The following is a 23,979-nucleotide window of genomic DNA, read 5'->3' on the forward strand; positions in this document are numbered from 1 at the left end:
AATGTTAGCGGAATGTTAGGTGGTGTACCAAAAGTGTAGCTAACTGTTCAGAATGTTAGCAGAATGTTAGGTGTTAGCAGAATGTCTGGTGGTGTACCAAAAGTGTAGCTAACTGTTCAGAATGTTAGCAGAATGTTAGGTGTTAGCAGAATGTTTGGTGGTGTACCAAAAGTGTAGCTAACTGTTCAGAATGTTAGCAGAATGTTAAGTGGTTGTACCAAAAGTGTAGGTAACTTCTCGTGCATTTGGCCCTTGATTTCTTCTTTTGGGACGTTATAAGAAATGACTTGATATCGTTGGCTATGTTTTGAGCATCCATCTTCGATCCATAAAATCCTCTTCCCAATAGTCCCACACAATATAATCCATTCTTCCCCTTCCAATTCTAATGATTAGGGAAACTTGGTTTTGGAATCCCATCGTCTTTTAAAAGATAATCATCCCCCTGAAATAATCGTAACAAATTTTATAATCACCTTAGGCAATAAAAATTAAAAGTTAAAAACAAAATGGTTACCATACGGTGTTTGAGTAGTTACCTTAAGCCACAAATTAGTCGAACTCTTAAATCCAGTACAGAAAATGATTGCGTCAAATTGGTATGACTTTCCATTTTTCAGTTCCACTTGACCGCCTCTTATGCTGCCTATTTCGGCAGGCAAAACTTGAATCTCGCCAGATTTGATCTTTCGACAGGTACCAATGTCAATTACCAAATACTTGCCGTACTTCGCCTTCATAGAAAGAGGACCCTCTTGTGGCCTCTCTTGTTAGAATTCCACTGTCCCACATCGGCCATAGAGCTTGAAAACAAGCCTTTTAAATAGAATTACCCCACTCTAATTAACACCGAGACCTTTTGTATTAAAACCCCACACTTGGCGGATTGAGCAGGTGGCAAAGTGGGGACAGTATCGGTGTTGTTGGAGAGGGGCCATGGCCCATCTACCTGAAATATAAGATCGTATCAGAACCAGGGGACGGGTTCGTACATCTACATGAACGGGTGGGTCCCTTTTGGCCCCGCGCAAATGGTTGAGCCCTGACATGGCTCCACGTAGGCCAAAAGATGCCACGTGTATTAGCCCAGAGTGAACGGGTGAGCCCCGACTTGGCTCCATGTGGTTGTCGATGTGTGGAACTCCACGTGTGACCCATAAAATAGGGTCTCACGTGCAGGGGAGTGTTAGAATTCCTCTGTCCCACATCAGCCACAGAACTTGAGAACAAGCCTTTTAAATAGAATTACCCCACTCTAACTAAGACCGAGACCTTTTGTATTAAAACCCCACGCCTGACGAATTGAGCAGGTGACGAAGTGGGGACAATATCAGTGTTATTGGAGTGGACCCATGGCCCGTCTACCTGAAATTTAAGATCTCTATCCCATAGCTAGATAGGTTTCCGTAGATCAGCTTGTTAAGTAAAACCAGCAAGGAAACAACCATGCTAAATGGAAAATATTTCAACAAAACCAAGAAGTCCATCATCCCCCTTGAGAGAAAATGGACCTGCATTTAGACAAATTAAGCAGATGTGCATTAGGTTAATTAGTCAAGGCAGTCAACATGTGCCATATTCTTGTACACTAGAGTAGTTTAAAGTATCGCTTCTGCCTCGATAGAAAACATGAAATAAATTAAGTTAAAATTGAAGCTAGGTGATGTGGTTGATTACCGGGCTTCGAACGATGATTGAAGTTTTGGCACCATGGTTTGCCAAGTCTAGTGAAATCTCCATGCCAAAATTCCCAGCCTCAACAACAAAACATTCTTATTTTCAAACTCCTTCCCAGATTTATATTTTGTTGAGTGAAGAACATTAACATTAAAACTACTTAAACCTTCAATCTACGGAATATACGGGTCAGTTGTTTCCCCGGTAGCCACCACCAAAAACCCTCCAAAATACTCCTCTATTTCGCCAGAGCCACCAACATTTTTTGCCTTCACAATCCATTTCTTGGAGACTTTATCATATTCTGTAGACTCCACATTTCTCTTGTACATTGGTCTAATACTGAAGTGCGACACATTATACATATACTAAAAGCCAGCAAAAAAACACTGTTCATCATGTGAGAGAGGGCATTGTTCATCAACAGTGAAATGGCGGATCTACCCCTCAGTTTCTAGCTTTCTTTCTTTGTTGCACACTGAAATTATGTGTTTATCCCTCATATCCACGCGTAGGTCTGATTCTAGAAGCTGATCGTGTAACCCCCTAGTTTTGTTCTTTTTTCTTGATCTTTCTTCTGGCTTCCGCTTCTTTCTTTGTTGGCCACGCGTCTATCATCGATGTGCCTTTTGGTTGAATTTTCTTCCGCCGATACACGTGTTGCTCATCATAGTAGGGAGGAAAGATGGAAAGGCAAGCTTCCATTTTTGCTTCCATAGATTTCTTGAGCTCTTTCTCATGCTCCCAATCAATGATTCAGATAGCATGACAAATCATTGTTGTAATCGAATTATTTACTGTAACAAAAATAATGAAATGCCAATGCAAACTTCATATTATATTGGCAATATAATATGAAAGGATTTTCCAAAAGAAAGGATTTTCCAACTCTGACAATTGTTTTCCTAAATCTGTATTTATGATGTTGCCATGCATCGATCTATCTCATGAATCTTCTTATGTTTTCAATAATTCTTTTGTGTTGCCATGTGATCCTTCAGACATATGCACTTGCATTCTTTACCAGATTTATGGAACTTAGAGAAAAGGTATCCAAATTTTCCTTTTTCTTTGTTAACAAAGATAATTGTTGCTTATTGTTTTCCTTGGCAATCCTACTTTTAGTGTAGGTTGTCGGAAAATTCCCTAATTATTGCTTATGAGTACTAGAATATGCATTGTGGTTCTCTCTTTTCTTTCATAAATATCCATTCAATTGGAAAATAGACCACTCTTTCCCTTACCTACTCATTGTTCAAAGACTAACCTGAGTGTTTAAAGTCATGCTTTCTATGACTTTTTGTGAAGTGACAGATCAAGCTTCACTCTCAATCTGGTTAGTCTTCAATCTACCAATAACTTTAATGTCCTGTCTCCTTTCCTAATTTGTATTAGTTTAGGCTTTCAAAAATAACGTTTGATTTCTACCATTTTCTATATTGTTCTATTAAGCTACAGTGAAGTGTTGAGTGTTATACATGTTAGGTAGAATTAAGAAGTGAATTAGGTCCTCTTGAGAATACAGGGAATAAGTCCATGGGTGTTAACTTGGTGTTTAGATTGATTGTTCAATTATTTCATAAAATCTCAGTATTTACATCTACAATGTGAAATATCATCTACCAAATATTAGATTGCACTCATCTAAATAAGAGACTTTTAAATCACTGAAAAAAATGTCCTCTCCAACTGGTATTAAACCAGATTCTTTTCTACCAAAAAAAGACTAGGTATCCATACTGTATCCTTATTTTCGTTATAGTATAAACTTGTTTATGTATAAATTAATTGCATGTATTTTCATATTTCATATCTTTCCTTGTCTAGGCTGCTTTCTTGACAATTAAGAGTACTGAAGGGAAACTTTAGGTGCTCAAGGGAAAAACTTCCATTTTCTTCCCTTGCCTAGGCTGCTTCCTCGATCTATTTTGTTATTTTTTTCTTATGTAGAGACAAAAGTTCAAGGATTTTTTGTATGTTGACTATGTCCGTTGAGGATTTTTTTTCAATGTAAATAATATTAATATTTTATGACAAAATCTTTTATATCTTTGAAATATAATCTTTCTTACAATTTCTAATCCTGCAGTAACGCGCATGTAGTAATTTCTAGTAGTCCTCTAAGTACTGGATAAACTGGTTTTTGGGCACGTAAGTGGGACCAGGGCCGTCTCTGAGATTTCGGGGGCCCTATGCGAAATTCATAAAAGGGGCCCTTCTTATAGGACATCTTAAAAAAATTGAACAATGTATTGACGTTAAAAACCAATATCGAAATAAACTTTAAAACTCACTAACCATCTATTTCTAAATATTATTAAATGTATAGAAACCTACAAAGTAACCATAGTACTAATAAATAACAATAAGTTCAATCTAAGGAAACCAAATAAACCAAACTTAAAAAAGTCTAGCATCGAAATTTCACTTAAAGATGGCTCTTCGTGTATTCTTTGCTGCAAAATCATCAATTAAACCTTCATAGTCAATTTTGTCTAAAAAATCACTTTCAATTGATATCAAAGCGGGTCCATTTAACCTTTCCTGCAACATAGTTGACCGCAAGTATGATTTTAATAACTTTTAACTTTGAGAAACTCATTTCTGTAGATGCAACGGTAACATGTATAGTCAACAAAATTCTGTATGCAATGCTTGCAGTTTGGAAACAATGCATTCTCTTCAAGTAGTTCAATATGTTAATGGATGTCTTTATTTCTTTTGGAAAATGCTCTCATAAAAGGTTCAACTCTACTAATAATGCATCCCCATCAACATCAAAGAGCTCATCTTTCTTGATAAAGTTTTGAAGCCGATCACAACAATCCTTCAATTTATTATTGTCCATCGAATTCAACTGTTTTGAAGTGAACAAAAACTCAAATATATCATCATACGCTTGATATTCTTTAAACCTTCTTTTCAGTGAACCAATAGCTTGATCTATTATATACAAGAAGTAATGAACCCTAAAAGATTCCTCCTCTGATTGTTCAGTTGGTTGAGACGATTCACCTTCATTCTTATCAAAATGTCTTTTTCTACGAACTTGATGTTTTTCTGGTAACATAGGATCAATTTCCATTTCAATAGAAAGTTTTTTAGCATTAATCATAGCCTTCGCAAACCCAGTTTCTCTGTACTTTTCAAAATAAGTGATCAATCCTTGTACTTGTTCTATAGCAACATCAATAAGCATGTCTTTAGATTGCAAATATTTGATAACCTCATTAACAACAACCAATATTTAATACCAAATGGTCATGCCCAATAAGAACTTAAAATTTCCAATGTCATATGTTTCCAAAGATTTAGTTGCACTTTTTGTTACTAAGTTATTGTCAATTTCTACTAATTGGAGTAGAGCTTTTTTTATTTGTAGAGATTGAGATTGAAGTGCTTTAACACTCACAACACGACTCTCCAATCGTGTGGTCGACAATGATTTGAGAGTCAGTCCTTTTAAATTTTCTTTCAGAATCAGCCATCGTTTTGTAGAATTTGCGAACAAGCTATAAATACGATGTACTGTTCCAAAGAAGTCTTTCGCTTTGCCACAAGAGTTTGCCATATCATAAAGTGTTAAGTTAAGACTATGACAACCACATGGAGTGTACATTGCCCTAGGATTTATATCCAAAAGCCTCTTTCGTACACCTTGATGTCTCCCCTTCATATTTGATCCATTATCATAACCTTGCCTTCTCACATCATCAATATCAAGATCAAGAGCTTTAATACATTCTGCAACTCTTCAAATAGTCCCTATCCTGATGTATTATTCACAATCAGATATTGCAAAAAATATTCTTCTACTTTTATTGGAGTACTGTTCATATCCACACATCTTATGATCAAGATCATCTGTTCTTGGTGGCTAAAATTAGGAGTACAATCAAGTATCATGGCAAAATATTTAGCTTCTTTGACTTTTTGAATGATTACAGCTTTGATTTCACAAGATATCAACAATATCAACTCATTCTGGATGGTATGACTAAGATAATGATAACGAGGCTCATTATTTTGGAAGCGTTGAAGATGATTCTTTATCAATGGATCAGATTTAGCCATCATTTGAACTTGGCCCATAAAATTTCCATTGCTTTATTGATAAAGCCTATCCTTATTTCCACAAAAAGCCAGTGTGTATTTAGCTAGATATTTCACAATGGAGATCAACAGTTGTAGTAACTCCCTCCAATCATGGATGGATCCATATAGGGACCCGGGAGGTCCCAGGACCTTCCAGAAGCCCGAAGAAACACTTGTGATAGACCTTCGGGACCTTCCAACAATTTGCGCAGGTGTAGCGGAGAGGCTTGTTGCCTCCATGGATGTGCATGCAGCAGTGCTTACAAAGAAGAAGAAGAAGTTTCTAATTTTTGTTTTAATCCTCCAAATCGTCGTAACCTCCCAACTTTAAACTCAAGTTATCCCATCCCCCAGCACTATTTACCGTTCCACCACCTCTAGCTACCTAATTTTATTTCTTCCAAATTCATTTAAGTTTTTTAATCCTAGACTCTAGTCTCAACTCCCAATTGTAATATATATGTTACATTAACAAATTTCATCTTTGTAAAGTCATTAATTGATGTGTTATGTTGCTGAGGAGAATTTGTTGGTTTTATTACCTTTGAGGTTAATCTTGATTATTATTATTATTATTATTATTTTTAAAGCGGGACAACTAGTGGTAAGCCACGGTTATCCACCCGTTCTAGGGGCCTAGAAGACTCACAGAGGCATTTCAGCTTTCTCATGGCCATAGTCAAGCAAACTCACTAACTTGGAACCTCGAACCTAGGACCTCCCTATTTTTTGTATTTTAAGAGTCGAAATCCGGGCCCTTACGACTTGGCCACTTGATGTGGCTGATTAATTTTGATTATTCAACGAACCAAATTCAATAAAAAATAGTGTTATGGAACCAAACTAGTCTAATATATTTTTTTAAAACTTTTATCTTGGGACCCCCCGATCTTGAAATCCTGGATCTGCCACTGCATCCAATGCTCTTTTTCTTTTTTGATCTGGTCTTGCACAACTTTGTCAATTGTTTCGTTTTTCTGCAATCTAAGACGCAAATCAATCTAAGTGGTCATGTTCGAGATGTGATCAAAACTGTTTTCATGCTCCTTAAGCCTCACATTGAGATGTGTCTAATCTTTGTAGCCCTCATCATCAGCTAATTTCTCATTGTCATCCTGTTGTTCCGTAATTAAATCATCCACTGAACTTTGTGGTTCTTTTTTCTTTCAGAAAGAACCTATCAATAGCTCATTTTTTAGACTAAGTCAATTGTTCAATTTTTCTTTTTCTTTGACGCTTTAAGTAGCTAGATGAATATTTTCTAATAGGTGTCATCTTTTATATCTCAAACAATATCACAATAAAATTATAGTAAGTATGAACAATGAAACCTGATAGTCCATAACACGTGTACGTCTAGTGATTTTTTGTGACTGCTCTCATCTTGATTTTACCCTAAAAAGTACAAAAGAAAAAAAATTATGGGTTTTAAGGGGTGTGACCGGTTCCATTGCACAGGGTCCCAAAATTTTGGGGGCCCCAAAAAATAATTTTTTATTGAATATAATAATATATAAAATAATATTATATAAAAATATTAATCAAATATATATATATATATATATATCTGATGGGCCAAAAGCCAACAGATACGTGCCCCCAAAAATAGTTTTTTACTGAATATAATAATATACAAAATAATATTATATAAAAATACTAATCCAATCAAGAAATGTGTATATAAAAATCTGATGGTTGATTCCCGTTAGTGCCGCTGAGTCCCATCACTACTGCTGCTTCCTAATTTTCTTCTCTCACACCTAAATCTCATTGCTGCTCCCACTTTTCTCCTTTCACAATTCACACCACAGTTCCAGACTCCGGTGTCAGAATTCCTATCATTGCCGCTGCAGTCTACTTTACTTCTCTCTTCCCATTGTTCTTTTTCCCACAAATTATTAAAGCCTAATTTATAAGTTCATGAAATTGAAGAGAAATTTTCGAATTATGAAGACAATTCAACTGATCAGAATGATGTAGACTTCGATTAAAATAAGATATTTACTGATTTAAGTATATTGACTTGGAATTTGAAGATTTGGGTATTTCTCATTTATAATAATTTTTCTTTCTTTTGTACTTTTTCAGGGCAAAATCAAGAGGAGAGTAGTCACAAAAAGTAACTAGACACACACATATTGCGGACTATTAGGTTTCATTGTTTATACTTACTATAATTTTATTGTGATATTGTTTGAGATATAAAAGATGGCACCTACTGGAAAATATCCATTTGGCTACTTGAAGCGTCAAAGAAAAAAAAAAAAATTGAACAATTGACTCAGTCTCAAAAAGGAGCTATTGATAGGTTCTTTCTGAAAGAAAAAGAACCACAAAGTTCAGTGGATGATTTAATTACGGAACAACAGGATGACAATGAGAAATTAGCTGATGATTTGGGCAATGATGAAATTGATGATGACCTTGATAAGAATGATAATCATGAGGATGCTCCTATTGTCAGTAGTCAACCGAGTGAGTCCATTCCCTCAAACATTTATGATCCTCAAATTTGGGATAGTCTTGATCCCGAATGGATTGATTTGTTGGCAGAAAAAGGTCATGCAAGAGATCTATCAATTGACAAAGGTCCTAAAGATTAGTTTAATAGGCGTTTTAATGCAGCCTTTTATACTTGATACTTATCCAATGGAGAGAAACATGATCGAGATTGGCTAGTCTATTCAAAGGATGTTGATAAATTGTTTTATTTTTGTTGCAAATTGTTCAAGAAAAGGCCTCTCAAAGATCAATTAGCAAAACGAGGGCTACAAAGATTGGACACATCTCAATGTGAGGCTTAAAGAGCATGAAAACAATTTTGATCATATCTCGAACATGACCACTTGGATTGATTTGCGTCTTAGATTGCAGAAAAACAAAACAATTGACAAAGCTGTGCAAGACCAGATCAAGAAAGAAAAAGAGCATTGGAGGGAGTTACTACGACCGTTGATCTCCATTGTGAAATATCTAGCTAAATATACGCTGGCTTTTCGTGAAAATAACGATAAACTTTATCAAGAAAGCAATCGAAATTTTATGGGCCTGGTTCAAATGATGGTTGAATTTGATCCACTGATAAAGAATCATCTTCGACGCTTCCAAAATAATGAGATTCGTTATCATTATCTTAGTCATACTATCCAGAATGAGTTGATATTGTTGTTAACTTGTGAAATCAAAGCTGCAATCATTCAAAAAGTCAAAGAAGCTAAATATTTTACCGTGATACTTGCTTTTACTCCTAATTTTAGCCACTAAGAACAGATGACCTTGATCATAAGATGTGTGGATATGAACAGTACTCTAGTAAAAGTAGAAGAATATTTTTTTATAAAATTTGAGTGTGAATGACACATCAAGATGAGGACTATTTGAAGAGTTGCAAAATGTATTAAAAGTTCTTGATCTTGATATTGATGATGTGAGAGGACAAGGTTATGATAATAGATCAAATATGAAAGGGAGACACCAAGGTGTACAAAAGAGGCTTCTGGATATAAATCCTAGGGCAATGTACACTCCATGTGGTTGCCATAGTCTTAACTTAACACTTTGTGATATGACAAACTCTTGTGGCAAAACGAAAGACTTCTTTGGAACAGTACAATGTATTTACAACTTATTTGAAAATTCTACAAAACGATGGCTAATTCTGAAAGAATATAAAAGGACTGACTCTCAAATCATTGCCGACAACACGATGGGAGAGCCGTGTTGCGAGTGTTAAAGCAATTCAATCTCAACCTCTACAAATAAAAAAAGCTCTACTCCAATTAGCAGAAAGTGACAATGACTTAGTAACAAGAAGTGCAGCTAAATCTTTGGCAACATATGACATTGAGAATTTTGAGTTTTTATTGGGCATGATTATTTGGTATGAAATAATGGTTGCTGTTAATGAGGTTAGCAAATATTTGCAATATAAAGACATGCTTATTGATTTGCAGGGCCCCGAAATCTCAGAGACAACCCTGAGAGAAAGTACTATATGAACACTTAGTGGTTGTATTACGCACATGCAAAATATTACATCACAATAACTCTCAAAGACACAATCGAGAAATTATGATACTTTTCCACTTTTTAAAGACAAACTCTAAACCACTCACAATGCTTATAAGACTACTCACTTCTCACTTCGTTGCTTGCCTACTTCTCACTTGGTTGGTTCACTTACAACATGCACTCCACCGGCATAAGCTATGCATAATAGCCTCACGTTTTTAAAGTTGTGCATAGCCTTACCTTTAATAAGCTATGCATAATAGCCTCACATTTTGGTAGCTCTACTATATTCCAAATACAAACAAACGGATGAGGGTCTATGCACAATAGCCTCACATTTTGCTAGCTCTAGTATATTCCAAGTACAAACAAACGGACGAGGATTCTGTGACATACAAGTTCTTCTTGTAAAGATAACGAAGACATCCTCAATGAAGTAAAATGTATGTAAAATTTTAGCTTTCAAGATCAATCATGCATGCTTCTTTTAATTTCATCTGAATAAAGATGAAACCCCCGGTTTTGGTTGCAACCTTCTTTCAAACACGTCTGATCTACAAATTAGTTTCAACGCCACTTGATTACGTGATTGCTGGGTTAAAGCTCATCTGCTATGATTAATTTCAGTCACACCCTCACAGGGTCTAATATTATTAAGTTTTCCAGTGTTTTTTAGGGGTCTTTTGATTTAGACTCAGTCAACGGAGCTATTTAGGCCAGTCAAAGAAGGTTATTAGGTGTCCACTTAGTACTACGATTTAGTCATGTTCTTCTTCATTTATAATTGAGAGGCTTTATGTGAATTGAACCACATTTTTGTTAGCCCATTGTGAGATTTAGTCCACTCTTCTATCACCTAGTATAAATAATATCGTTTGTTGAAAAAAAAAAAAAAAAAAAAAAAAGGTTTCCTAGGTGGTGTAATAGTCAAAGGTTTTAAATCAATTCTCCATTATTCGGTACATGCCATGCAAATTTGAGCTCGTATTTTACAAAAGGCGAATAATGCACCTTTTTTAAAGTTTTGAGTATGTTGGATGGTACTAAAGAAAGAAGAAAAGGATAGGAAAGTTCAGGGAAATAATGCACCTTTTTTAAAGTTTTGAGTATGTTGGATGGTACTAAAGAAAGAAGAAAAGGATAGGAAAGTTCAGGGAAATAATGCACCATTTTTAAAGTTTGAGTATATTGGAGGGTATTAAAGGAATAAGAAAACGCTAGGAATATTAGAGATAATACTGTAAAGGATAAAACTTAGAGCTGATATATTTGCTTTATCTGTTTTGGATATTTTTGGTTAGTTAGGTGAGCTCCTTTCTGTTAGTTAGATGAGGTGTTAGGTACAAGGCTTTATATGGTTTGTATATATACCAATAATGTAATCTTATTCATAAAGAAATGAAATCACAATTATTCAATACTCACAACTCAAAACAAAGAGGACAAGTGGAAAAGTGGGACTTGGAGACCTACGCCCAACTTGCACCAATGTCTTATTTCAGACCAATACAACACATTCCAACATGACATCGCCTTATTGACTTGGAATGTTAGGTAGCTAGTGTACCAAAAGTGTAGGTAACTTCTCGTGCATTTGGCCCTTGACTTCTTCTTTTAGGAAGTTATAGAAATGACTTGATATCGTTGGCTATGTTTAGAGCATCCTCCTTAGATCCATATAATCCTCTTCTCGATAGTCCCACGCAATATAATCCATTCTTTCCCTTCCAATGATTAGGGTAACTTGGTTTTGGAATCCCATCCTCATTTAAAAGATAATCATCCCCCTGAAACAATCGTAACAAATTTTATATCACCTTAGGCGATAAAAATTAAAAATTAAAAACAAAATGGTTACCATAAGGTGTTTGAGTAGTCACCTTAAGCCACAAATTCGTCGATCTCTTAAATCCAGTACAGAAAATGATTGTGTCAAATTGGTATGCCTTTCCATTTTTCAGTTCCACCTGACCGCCTCTTATGCTGCCTATTTCGGCCGGCAAAACTTGAATCTCGCCGGATCTGATCTTTCCACAGGTACCAACGTCAATGGCCGGATACTTGCCGTACTTCATCTTCATATAAAAAGGACCCTCTTGTGGCCTCTTTATCCCATAGCTAGCTAGGTTTCCGTAGACCAGCTTGCTAAGCAGAACCAGCAAAGAATCAACCATGCTTAATGGAAAATATTGCAACAAAGTCAAGGCCAAGCCAGCCATCCCCCTTGAGAGTACATGGACCTGCATTTAGATATCATATAAGCTAGCTCATGCAAACAAAATCGTCTTAAACACGAAACAAATTTAAGCGGAAGTGCATTAGGTTAATCAGTCAAGGCAGTCTAGATGTGCCATTCTCGTATACTAGAGTAGTATCGAATATCTCCTTCAACGCCTCGTCAGAAAACGTGAAAGAATTTTAAGTAAAATCAAAGCTAGACGATGTGCTTGATTACCGGGCTTCGAATGATGATTGAAGTTTTAGCACCATGGTTGGCCAAGTCTAGTGAAATCTCCATGCCGGAATTCCCAGACCCAACAACCAAAACCTCCTTATTTTCGAACTCCTTCCCGGATTTATATTTTGTTGAGTGAAGAACATCACCATTAAAACTACTCAAACCTTCAATCTCCGGAATATACGGGTTACTTGCTTCCCCAGTAGCCACCACCAAAAACCCTCCAAAATACTCCTCCATCTCGCCGGAACCACCAATATTTTTCGCCTTCACAGTCCATTTCTTGGAGACTTGATCATATTCTGCAGACTCCACATTTCTCTTGTACATTGGACTAATACTGAAGTGGGACACATAGTCCTCTAAGTACTGGATAAACTGGCGTTTGGGCACGTAAGTGGGACAAGAGGTTGGAAACGACATGTGAGGAAGCTCACAAAATTGTTTTTGAAGGTGGAGGTGGAGACGGTCGTAGGAGTATTTCTTCCATAGAGAGGCAAAACAGTCCTCCCTTTCTAGGATTATGTATGGGATCGCGAGCCAGCTCAGACATCCGGCCATGGCCAGGCCGGAAGGACCGGCCCCGACGATGATCGCTACCTTATTATGTTCCTGCATTTCACTCGTGTGTATACTGTTTTGGCACTTTCTCGAGCTTAAGTGGGAAGAAGAGAGAGTACTATATGAACACCTAGTGGTATTACACACACAATATATTACAGCACCACAATACACTCTCAGTTCTCACTTGGTTGGTTCACTTACAACAACACACCTATATTTATCATGCACTCCACCGACATAAGCTATGCATAATAGCCTCACATTTTGTAAGTTATGTATCATAGTCTCAAATTTAATAAGCTATGCATAATAGCCTCACATTTTGCTAGCTGTAGTATATTCTAATTAAGTACAAACAAACGGACAAGGATCCTCTCCAGGTTTTCTTTGTGAAGATCCTAAGGATCAATCCGTTTAGTCATTTATTGTATATCGTGCGGTCAGTTTTTGTTAAGTATTATTTGTGTTTAATTTTAAATAAGAAATTTAAAATGACTTATGGCCGCAGGATGATTGATGAATGGATAGGATATACTGATCCTTAAGATCCTCACAAAGAGGATGAGCATAGGATCCTATTCCCAAACATGCTTAATATAATTGCTAGAAATGTAGAACAATTTTGTTCCTTTGTATTGACTGATGGGCTAGCATGTGGGTTGGTTTTATATGTTTCTAGTAACTAATAATAAATGAAATTAATAATCTCATTGGATTAAACTAATTAATTTTTTTTGTCATAGATTAAACTAATTAGTTGACCACCATTCCTTAAGTAACGGAAACATGGCTTCCTTTTTCAATTATTAATTTCCTTAATTAATAATCTCGCGCCTGTAACATGCACGTTATTCTTTTAATTTTTCTTAATTTTTAGTTTATTTAGTGAGAAGAAATCAGAAAACATTATTATAAGAGAATATTTCTGTGACATGCAAGTTCTTCTTGTAAAGATAACGAAGACGTCCTCGCTGAAGTAAAATGGATGTAAAATTTTAGCTTTCACGATCAATCATCATGTTTCTTTTTATTTCATCTAAATAAAGTTGAAACCCCCCGTATTGGTTGCAACCTTCATTTCAAACACATCTAATGTACAAATCAGTTTCAACATCACTTGATTACGTGATTGATGGGTTCAAGCTCACCCGCTATGATTAATTTTAGTCACACTCTCACAGATCTTATATTATTAAATTTTCCAGCGTATTTTTAGGGGTATTTTGATTTAGACTCGGTCAACGGAGCTATTTAGGCCCAGTCAAAGAAGGTTATTAGAGATGGAGTGCAGTGACAATGTTTTCAAATAATCTTGTGAACAAGGAAATGGGAAAGGCTTTCGTGCAAAGGCACATGAGGACTACGTAAAGCATGCAGAAATTTACTCGTGTAGAAACTAGAATATAGTATCAGGCCACGTTTATACGTTATTATAACGATAACTTAGCTACTGTTAATTTTTCTTAGGGTCTCATCACATCTGGCTTGTGCAGGGTGCACTGGTGCCGAAGAGCTGAACCCACTTCTGATGCACATAATGTGTTAAAGGAGGTATGCTGGGTATTTGAGACAAACTCTAAACCACTCACAATGATTACAAGACTTCTCACTTCTCACTTCGTTGCTTGCCTACTTCTCACTTGGTTGGTTCACTTACAACACCACACCTACATTTCTCACTTCGTTGCTTGCCTACTTCTCACTTGGTTGGTGTTGCCTACTTCTCACTTGGTTGGTTCACTTGCAACACCACAACTACATTTCTCACTTCGTTGCTTGCCTACTTCTCACTTGGTTGGTTCACTTACAACACCACACCTACATTTATCACACCGACATAAGGTATGCATAATAGCCTCACGTTTTATAAGTTATGCATAATAGCCTCACATTTTGCTAGCTCTAGTATCAGTATGTGTTGGAGAACAATTTAGAAACAATAAAATAGTAGAAATACAGAACCGAAATACTTATATTTTATTATTCAAAAATACTTGCAATACAGAATGCAATTACACAATAATTACAAAAAATTAAAATGATATTAACTTGAATGAATTGAAGGTAGAGGCTAACGCAAACGCTATGTCCTTCGAACAGTATTTACGTCCCACTGTTCTTGTGGTTCTACAACGTCTGCTCGACTAGGATACAACTACCTAATTCTACAACCCGCACTGGATTATAGAACTCTAGCGAATTGCTTTGTGTGTTTACTCTCTACAAATTTTGTACGGAATACAAGGAGGAAGAAAATATGATTTTTTATGGAACTTAGGACTCCAGTTATATAGGCTCTTTCATTCCTCTTCAAACACTAAAATATGATTTTTTATGGAACTTAGGACTCCAGTTATATAGGCTTTTTCATTCCTCTTCAAACACTTTTTGGATGTATCTGAAGATATACAACTCTTTCCAAAGAGTTATGTCTATTAATCAAAATATTTTTAATTAATTTAATTCAAAACTTAATTCAAAATTAAAACTAATTGATCAGATTAATTTTAATTCCTTGGCCACAAGTGCCCCAAGGCCCAAGGCCCTTGTTTTGATTAATTAATATTATAGTATAATCATCAAGCCTAATTTATACAATTAGTGGCCCAAACCTCAATCCTCATTCCAAATGGTCCAACACCTAATCACTAATAAAAAGGACTTGACCTATATAAAGGCATTTGACAAATTGTTGTTTCCCGATGTGGGACAATAGGAGCTCAAAACTCCATCAATACCCCACATTTTGAGTCAACTATTAGGTCCTAGGGTAAGGTGAAAGTGAGAGTAAACAATAGATGTGACACACATCAGGAGAGGTGTCTTTTGGACTTGAACTTACCTTAGTATATACTTATCGGATTTATGATGTGAAAATTACTTAACAGACAAATTAAACCCTCTTGTTGACAATTGTAGTAGATATGTAAGTAGGGATCGTTCTTAAACCGGGGATTAGGAGGGATTGCTAAACACTCTAAACTGACTCAAAATCGTAAAAACAAAGTTTAAACACTCAACTAGACTCAAAGAATGCAAAACTAAACTATAAAACACCAAAACGAACCAAAAGACTCAAAACAGCAAACAAAGACTCAAAACTGCCTTAAAAACACTTTCTGGACAGTTTTGAACACTTTACTCAAATCTGGACGAAATTAAGTTATCACTTGACTCAAAACACTTAAAAACATCAACTAAATTGATTTCTAACTAATCTAACACTCTAAATTAATGGGGGAATTGGTTTTGACGAAAATTAAGTAAATTAAGACAAGGACAAAGAAAACAGATTCTTAGACTAAATTAGATGAATTGATGAATCATGGGCTAACTAGAGGGTTCTTCTCCACACATGATACACTTGCATTCAAATTGATTTCCAATTGCTTCTTTCAATAAATCATGAACCTCAATACCCCAAGTTAACCGTGAACATCACTTTTTTAACTTTCAAGTCTTCCTTAAGTTATTGAATTGGATGGGAATGCGCATACAACAACTCAAAACATTCTCTAAAAGTCCCTTACGTGAAAAGCACAATAAAGGTACAATCAAAGATCATTAAGTTTCATGAAAACTATAAGTATTGACGAGGTAATTGTTACTATGAAAAGCATGAAACTCTTGCCAAGAATTCACTTAACGCGATCGTCGATAAACGACCTCCACTACTAGCAAATAAAAGGTTATAACTATTAGGTGAAATTCCCTTATATTTTAGCTTCAAATCCCTGCATGAAAAACTAAGTGGCCACCTTAATCAACACACAAGAATGAGTTTTCAATCAAACAGTTAAGCAAATTGAATTCACAACTTATGAAATAACAATTAGATGTAATCAATTCATCTTGCAAGCATAATCATGGTATTGAATAGCCCCCTAGCCAAAATGCTTAGTTCCTCATGTTCACAAAACAAAGGAAAAAAGATTTATACATTGTAAATATAAGAAAGAGAACACCTAAATACTCCAACGATCCAATGTTGAATAGCTAGAATCTTCAAGCGATCTTCTTCCTCTCCTTTGCCACGACACAAGAGGTTTTGGTGAGTTTAGGGGGTTATGGATGATGTAGAATGATGGATTTAGGTTTGGGATGGATGTAGGGGACGGCAAGGGTTGGTTTTGGGCAGAAATTATGGAGAATGGTGAAGTATGGATGTGTTAGAGGGATGGGATGATTTTCTGGCGTGAATGGTGAATGAATGACTCATTTGTGGCTGCAACAAGGAGGTTTATTAATATGATTTCAGGAATTAAAACCCTAGGTTATTTAGGTAATTAGAAATTAAGTCAAAAGCTTCTAGAAATAGGAAATCAAATCAGAAATTTAAGGGAAAGTGGTTAATAGGTGCGGCAAGGGAATAAAACACAAAAGGAATGTGTTTTAATGCAAGGAAATAGGAAAGAACTATCTCCCTTGCACGGCAAGGGTTTGTAAGAAAAGGAATGCTTTTTATTTCTGAAATTAGGCAAGAATTTTGGAATAGAAAAGGGTATGTGAGTTATGGCTGAGCTAGGTATGAAAGAGGAATGTGTTTAAATGGTTTAAAACAGGAAACAAGGCCCCTCCTTGCACGGCAAGGAAGGTGAACACAAAGGGACACACGGCATGGCTTAAGGTTGCAAGATTTGTGACCTAGAATAGGTAGGATCCTTTGATATTGCTGAAATCTGGAGTCATTAAGGCTTTAGGAAAGATTAAACCAAAATAGGAAACCTTGGCTTAACTTTCCTACTTCAAGTAGGAAAACTTCTTTGACTAGGATTCCTCATTTGATTAGGAATCCTCTTGTGATTAGGAATCCTAACTCAATTTGGTCTTCAATTTCGTCCATTTCTTTTGCTCCAACATAAGCTATCCATTCCAAGTCCAATTTTGCTCCAAAATGCTCCAAAATGCACCATTTTGCTTCCTTAGCCATATGAACCTAAAAACACACAAAAGAAGCATAAAGGACTAAAATAACTAAGGAAACACAACGTAAATGCACGAGAACAAGCCAATTAAGTCGCATAAATATGCTCCTATCAATTTACTAGATGACGCAGTGAATATAAAATCTTGAATTGTTCATCTCTGCAGTAAACCAAGACAATAAGCAAAACATATGTCACATCAACACATTGCAAATTCATACGTTTGTGTTCATTTTGATCCTGAACAAATCCTGGATTCATGAGAGCTTTAGAGATGCGACCCCACATTTACTTTCATATAAGTGATATTGATTAAGAATAAGCTGCTACTATTCCACCTAATTTACAAGTATCAATATCATTAAACTAATGTATCCTACACCATCAGCAGTCACCACACTTCTTCCATCATAGGAATGGGTATGTAAGTGTGTTTCTTCTTGAATCTAGCCAAACCAGTTTGCCTATTGAATCTAGCCAAACCAGTTTGCCTATTGAACCTAGACTATGGGGTCTCCAATTAACGAGGTTAGGTTTCCGTTTGGCAGTTTCATTGTACTCTATTGGCTTTAAACGCATTCCCCTTGATGTATGCTTAACTTGCTCTCTAGACAAACCTTTATTAAGCGGATCCGCAATATTATCTTTTGACTTAACATAGTCAATAGAAATTACACCACTAGAGAGCCATTGCTTTATAGTATTATGCCTTCGTCTAATTTTTCTAGACTTCCCATTGTATACACTATTTTTAGCTCGATATTGTGCATCTAAACTATCACAGTGTATACATATTGCCGTTACAGGTTTAGGCCATATGGGAACATCTTCCAAAAAATCTCTTAGCCACTTAGCTTCTCTTCTAGACATATCGATAACGATAAATTCTGATTCCATAGTTGATCAGGCTATGCATGTTTGTTTGGAAGATTTCCAAGATATTGCTGCTCCTCCTAAAGTAAATACATATCCACTTGTAGATTTTGTATTAGTATTATCCGATATCCAATTTGCATCAGTAAATCCTTCAAGCACATGAGGATACCTTGTATAATGCAATCCATTATTCATTGTATGCTTAAAGTATCTCAATACTCGAATTAAAGCTTCCCAATGATCATGCCCAGGATTGCATGTATATCTACTTAATCTACTCACTGAGTATGCTATATCAGGCCTTGTGCAATTCATTATGTACATAAGGCTTCCAATAACTTGTGAGTATTCACGTTGAGATATAGCATCCCCTCTATTCTTCTTAAGTTTGCTATTAGCATCAAAATGAGTAATTGCATCTTTACTTTCCAAATGACCATAGTTTCTAAGTGTAGCTTCTATATAATGGGACTGTGTAAAAATATATCCTTCTTGGTTTCCTTTTATTTTTACACCAAGAATCACATCAGCTAATCCAAGATCTTTCATATCGAAACTTGATTTCAATATCTTCTTGGTCCAATTTATTATCTCTTTGTTAGTTCCCATTCTAAGCATATCATCTACATATAAACACAACATAACGCAAGCATTATTTTGAGTTTTTGTGTAGACACACTTATCGCACTCATTTATCTTAAAATCGTGTGTGATCATAATATGGTCAAAATTTTCATGCCATTACTTTGGAGCTTGTTTAAGCCCATATAGTGATTTCACAAGTTTACAAACTTTGTGTTCTTGAAACCACAAACCCCTCGGGTTGTTCCATAAATATTTCCTTATCTAAGTCTCCATTTAAGAACGCAGTCTTTACATCCGTTTGATGTATTTCCATGTTATGGAGGGCAGCTATAGCAATCAACAGTCTTATTGACGTAATTCTCGTTACAAGCGAGTATGTATCAAAGAAATCCAAACCATATTTTTGACGATATCCTTTAGCTACCAAACGAGCCTTATATTTGTCAATTGTACCATCAAGTTTTAATTTCTTCTTAAAAATCCATTTGTACGCAATTGGCTTATTAGCAGGGGGCAAATCGACTAATTCCCATGTATGATTTTGCATAATGGAATCTATCTCACTATTAACTGCATCCTTTCAAAATGGAGCTTCAGGAGTGGACATGGCCTCCTTGAATGATTGAGGTTCTGTCCCGGTTAATAAGGTCACAAAATCAGGCCCAAAGTCCTTTCGAATTTTTGTCCTTTTACTCCTTCTAGGTTCAAGTTCTTTTTCTTCTTGAACTCTAGATGAGGATGAACCATCATCATATTCTCTAGGTTCGTCATTAACCTCAGATACATCATCATGTAATCTCCTTTTCAATAAATTAGACTTGCCTATTTTGTATGGAAATATATCCTCAAAAAATATTGCATTTATAGATTCTATAATAGTATTGACATGTATATCACTTACTTCGGAATGAAAAACTAAGAATCTATAAGCTGAACTATTAGATGCAAAACCAATAAAAACACAATCTATAGTTTTAGGCCCTAATTTTGTTCTTTTCGGCAATGGGACTTGTACTTTTGCCAGGCAACCCCACACTTTAAGCAATTTAAACGTTAGGGCTCTTCCTTTCCATAATTCATATGGTGACTCCTTTCTCGTTTTAGGTGGAATTCGATTCAAAATTTTATTTGCAGTAAGTAAAGCTTCACCTCACAAATTGTGTGGAAGTCAAGAGTTATTCAACATAGAATTGATCATGTCTTTAAAAGTCCTATTTTTCCGTTCGGCAACACCGTTTTGTTGCGGTGTATAAGGGGCTGTTGTTTGATGAATTATGCCATGTGTGGCACAAAATTCAGCAAAGGCATGAGACTTATATTCTCCTCACCTATTGGACCTTAAGACTTTAATCTTCTTGTTAAGTTGATTCTCAACTTCTGCCTTATATGTCTTAAACATATCCAAGGTCTCATCTTTACTATGAAGTAAATAAACATAACAATACTTGTTGAAATCATCTATAAATGTTACATAATAGTTATTTCCACCACGAGTTGGATATAATCTAAAATCACACGTCACTATGAATTAAATCTAATAAATCATTGGACTTTTCATGCACTGATTTAAAGTTTTGACTTGCAAATTTTGATTCTGTACAAGTCTCACATTTAACATTATCTAGATAATCAATTTTGGGCAGCAAACCTAAATTATGCATTCTAAAAAGAGAACAAAAATTTACATGTCCTAATCTAGAGTGCCATAAATTAGATGAATCAACAATATAAGAAGAAGCATTATTTATTTCATTCATAGTATTAGCAAGTACATTTAGTTTGAATACTCCATCAGCAAGGTAACCCTTCCCTACAAACATTCCCCCTTTAGTTAGTACAAACTTATTGGACTCAAAAACTAGTTTGAATTCCTTGTTACTAAGGATAGGACCAGAAACAAGATTCTTCCTTTTATCGGGGACATGCAGGATGTCAAGGAGGGTTAATTCCTTTCCAGAAGTGAATTTCAGAACACATTTCCCTATTCCAGCCATAATAGATGCAGATGCCTTTCCCAAAAACAGTTGCTCGTTCCCTTCAATTTTCTAGTACGTAGAGAACATATTTATGTTACCACATACATGGCGAGTCGCACCGTATCTATCCACCAATCAGCATGGTCAGATACAATGTTGACTTCAGAAATCATTGCAGCCAAGGCATCCACATTGTTTTCAATCAGGTTCGCGCGGTTGTTGTTACCTTGATTTCCAGGACCTTGATCCCTTCGATGGAGACATTCTTGAGCCCTATGGCCTTGCTTTCCACAAACCTAGCAACTTCCCTTGATTTTCTTGAAGTCTTTGCCTTTCGCACCAGGGACAAAGTGTTTTTCCTTCTTCTTAGTTTTTTGGAACTTTGGCCTTTGCTTTGATGAACTTCATTCAACAACATTAGCCTTGGCTTCCATCCTCGAAACCAGGCTCTTCTCATTTTTTTTTCTATTATCTTCCTCAATTCGCATCCTTACAATGAGATCCTCAAGGGTCATCTCCTTACGTTTGTGCTTGAGATAATTCTTAAACTCTTTCCAAGAAGGTGGCAGTTTTTCTATAATGGACACCACTTGGAAAGACTCATTGATCACCATCCCTTCAACATGAATGTCATGGATGATTTTCTGGAGATCTTCAGTTTGAGAGACAACGGACTTGGAATCCACCATTTTGTAGTCCAAAAATTTGCCCACGACAAATTTCTTTAAACCAGCATCCTCTGTTTTATATTTTTTCTCAAGTAATTCCCAAAATTCCTAGGTTGTTTTGCATACCACATAGACATCATACAACGAATCATCTAATGCATTGAGAATATAGTTTCTGCAGAGGAAATCATTATGATTCTAGACATCTATGGCTGTCAAAGTTTCTGCAGAAAAAATATTTTCTCCATCTGCAGTAAGCACTGTCTCGCGCAAAACATTAGCCAATTTCAGTGTTGTCAAATAAAATAGCATCTTTTGCTGCCACCTTTTGAAGTCTCCGCCCTTAAATTTCTCAGGCTTCTCAAAATGAGGTTTAGTTTCTGATTGTTCCATATTGTTCGAAGATTGTTGGAGAACAATTTAGAAACAATAAAATAACAGAAATACATAATCAAAATACTTATACTTTATTATTCAAAAATACTTGCAATACAGAATGCAGTTGCACAATAATTACAAAAAATTAAAATGATACTAACTTGAATGAATTGAAGGTAAAGGTTAGTGCAAACGTTATATCTTTCAAACAGTATTTTCGTCTCACTCGTGTGCTTGTGGTTCTACAACGTCTGCTCGACCAGGATACAACTACCTAATTCTACAACCTGCACTGGATTGTAGAACTCTAGCGAATTGCTTTATGTGTTTATTCTCTGAAAATTTTGTACAGAAGATAAGGAGGAAGAAAAGATGATTTTTTATGGAACTTAGGACTTCAATTATATAGGTTCTTTCATACTTCTTCAAACACCTTTTGGATGTATCTGAAGTTATACAACTCTTTCCAAAGAGTTGTGTCTATTAATCAAAACGTTTTTAATTAATTTAATTAAAAACTTAATTCGAAATTAAAACTAATTGATCAGATTAATTTTAATTCCTTGGCCACAAGTGCCCCAAGGCCTAAGGCCCTTGTCTTAATTAATTAATATTATAGTATAATCATCAAGCCTAATTCACACAATTAGTGGCCCAAACCTCAATCCTCATTCCAAATGGTCCAACACCTAATCACTAATAAAAAGGACTTGACCTATATAAAGGCATTTGACAAATTGTTGTTTCCCGATGTGGGACAATAGGAGCTCAAAACTCCATCAGTATGTTCCAAATACAAACAAACGGACGAGGAGCTATGCACAATAGCCTCACATTTTGCTAGCTCTAGTCAAGTACAAACAAACGGACGAGGATTCTGTCTACGTCTTCTTTGTGAGGATCCTAAGGATCAACCCATTTAGCCATTTATCGTACATCATGTGGCCAGTTTTCGTTAAGTATTATTTGTGTTTAATTTTAAGAAATTTAAAATGACTTATGGCTGCATGATGATTGATGAACGGATATGATATATTGATCCCTAGAATCCTCAAAAAGAGGACCAACATAGGATCATATTCCCAAACAAACATACTTAATCATTGGTAGAAATGTAGAACAATTTAGTTCCTTTGTACCAACAGATAGGCTGGTGTTGATCTTTTAACATGGTTGTGGATTGGTTTCATATATTTCAAGTAACCAATATTAAATGAAATTAATAATCTTATTGGATTAAACTAATTAATTGACCAACATTCTTTAAGTAACAGAAACATTGCTTCCTTTTTAAATTATTAATTTCCTTAATTAATAATCTCATACCTTGTAACATTCATGTTATTCTTTTAATTTTTCTTAATTTTTGTTTTATTTAGTGAGAAGAAACAAGAAAACATTTTCATAGGAGAATATTTCCATGACATACAAGTTCTTCTTGTAAAGATAACGAAGACATCCTCGCTGAAGTAAAATGTATGTAAAATTTTAGCTTTCAAGATCAATCATCATGCTTCTTTTTATTTCATTTGAATAAAGATGAAACCCCCGGTTTTGGTTGCAACCTTCTTTCAAACACGTCTGATGTACAAATCAGTTTCAACGCCACTTGATTACGTGATTGCTGGGTTAAAGCTCATTCGCTATGATTAATTTCAGTCACACCCTCATAGGGTCTAATATTATTAAGTTTTCTAGTGTTTTTTAGGGGTCTTTTGATTTAGACTCAGTCAACGGAGCTATTTAGGCCAGTCAAAGAAGGTTAT

General features: G+C 35.5%; 1 protein-coding gene and 1 pseudogene across 1 annotated transcript; both read right to left on the bottom strand.

Annotated features, from left to right (window-relative positions):
- Window positions 1-108: 108 nt before the first annotated feature.
- LOC137714653 (probable indole-3-pyruvate monooxygenase YUCCA10) lies at window positions 109-4,876 on the bottom strand (annotated as a pseudogene).
- A 6,291-nt stretch (window positions 4,877-11,167) lies between these two features.
- Window positions 11,168-12,986, bottom strand: LOC137716004 (probable indole-3-pyruvate monooxygenase YUCCA10). Its single transcript, XM_068455391.1, has 3 exons — window positions 12,239-12,986; window positions 11,664-12,023; window positions 11,168-11,570 (listed from the first exon to the last, which is right to left on the bottom strand). Exons 1-3 carry the CDS (start codon window positions 12,857-12,859, stop codon window positions 11,406-11,408), a joined length of 1,146 nt encoding a protein of 381 aa, XP_068311492.1. The 5' UTR covers window positions 12,860-12,986; the 3' UTR covers window positions 11,168-11,405.
- Between the last annotated feature and the right edge of the window lie 10,993 nt (window positions 12,987-23,979).

Source organism: Pyrus communis, chromosome 14 (assembly GCF_963583255.1).
Source record: "Pyrus communis chromosome 14, drPyrComm1.1, whole genome shotgun sequence".
NCBI lineage: Eukaryota > Viridiplantae > Streptophyta > Magnoliopsida > Rosales > Rosaceae > Pyrus > Pyrus communis.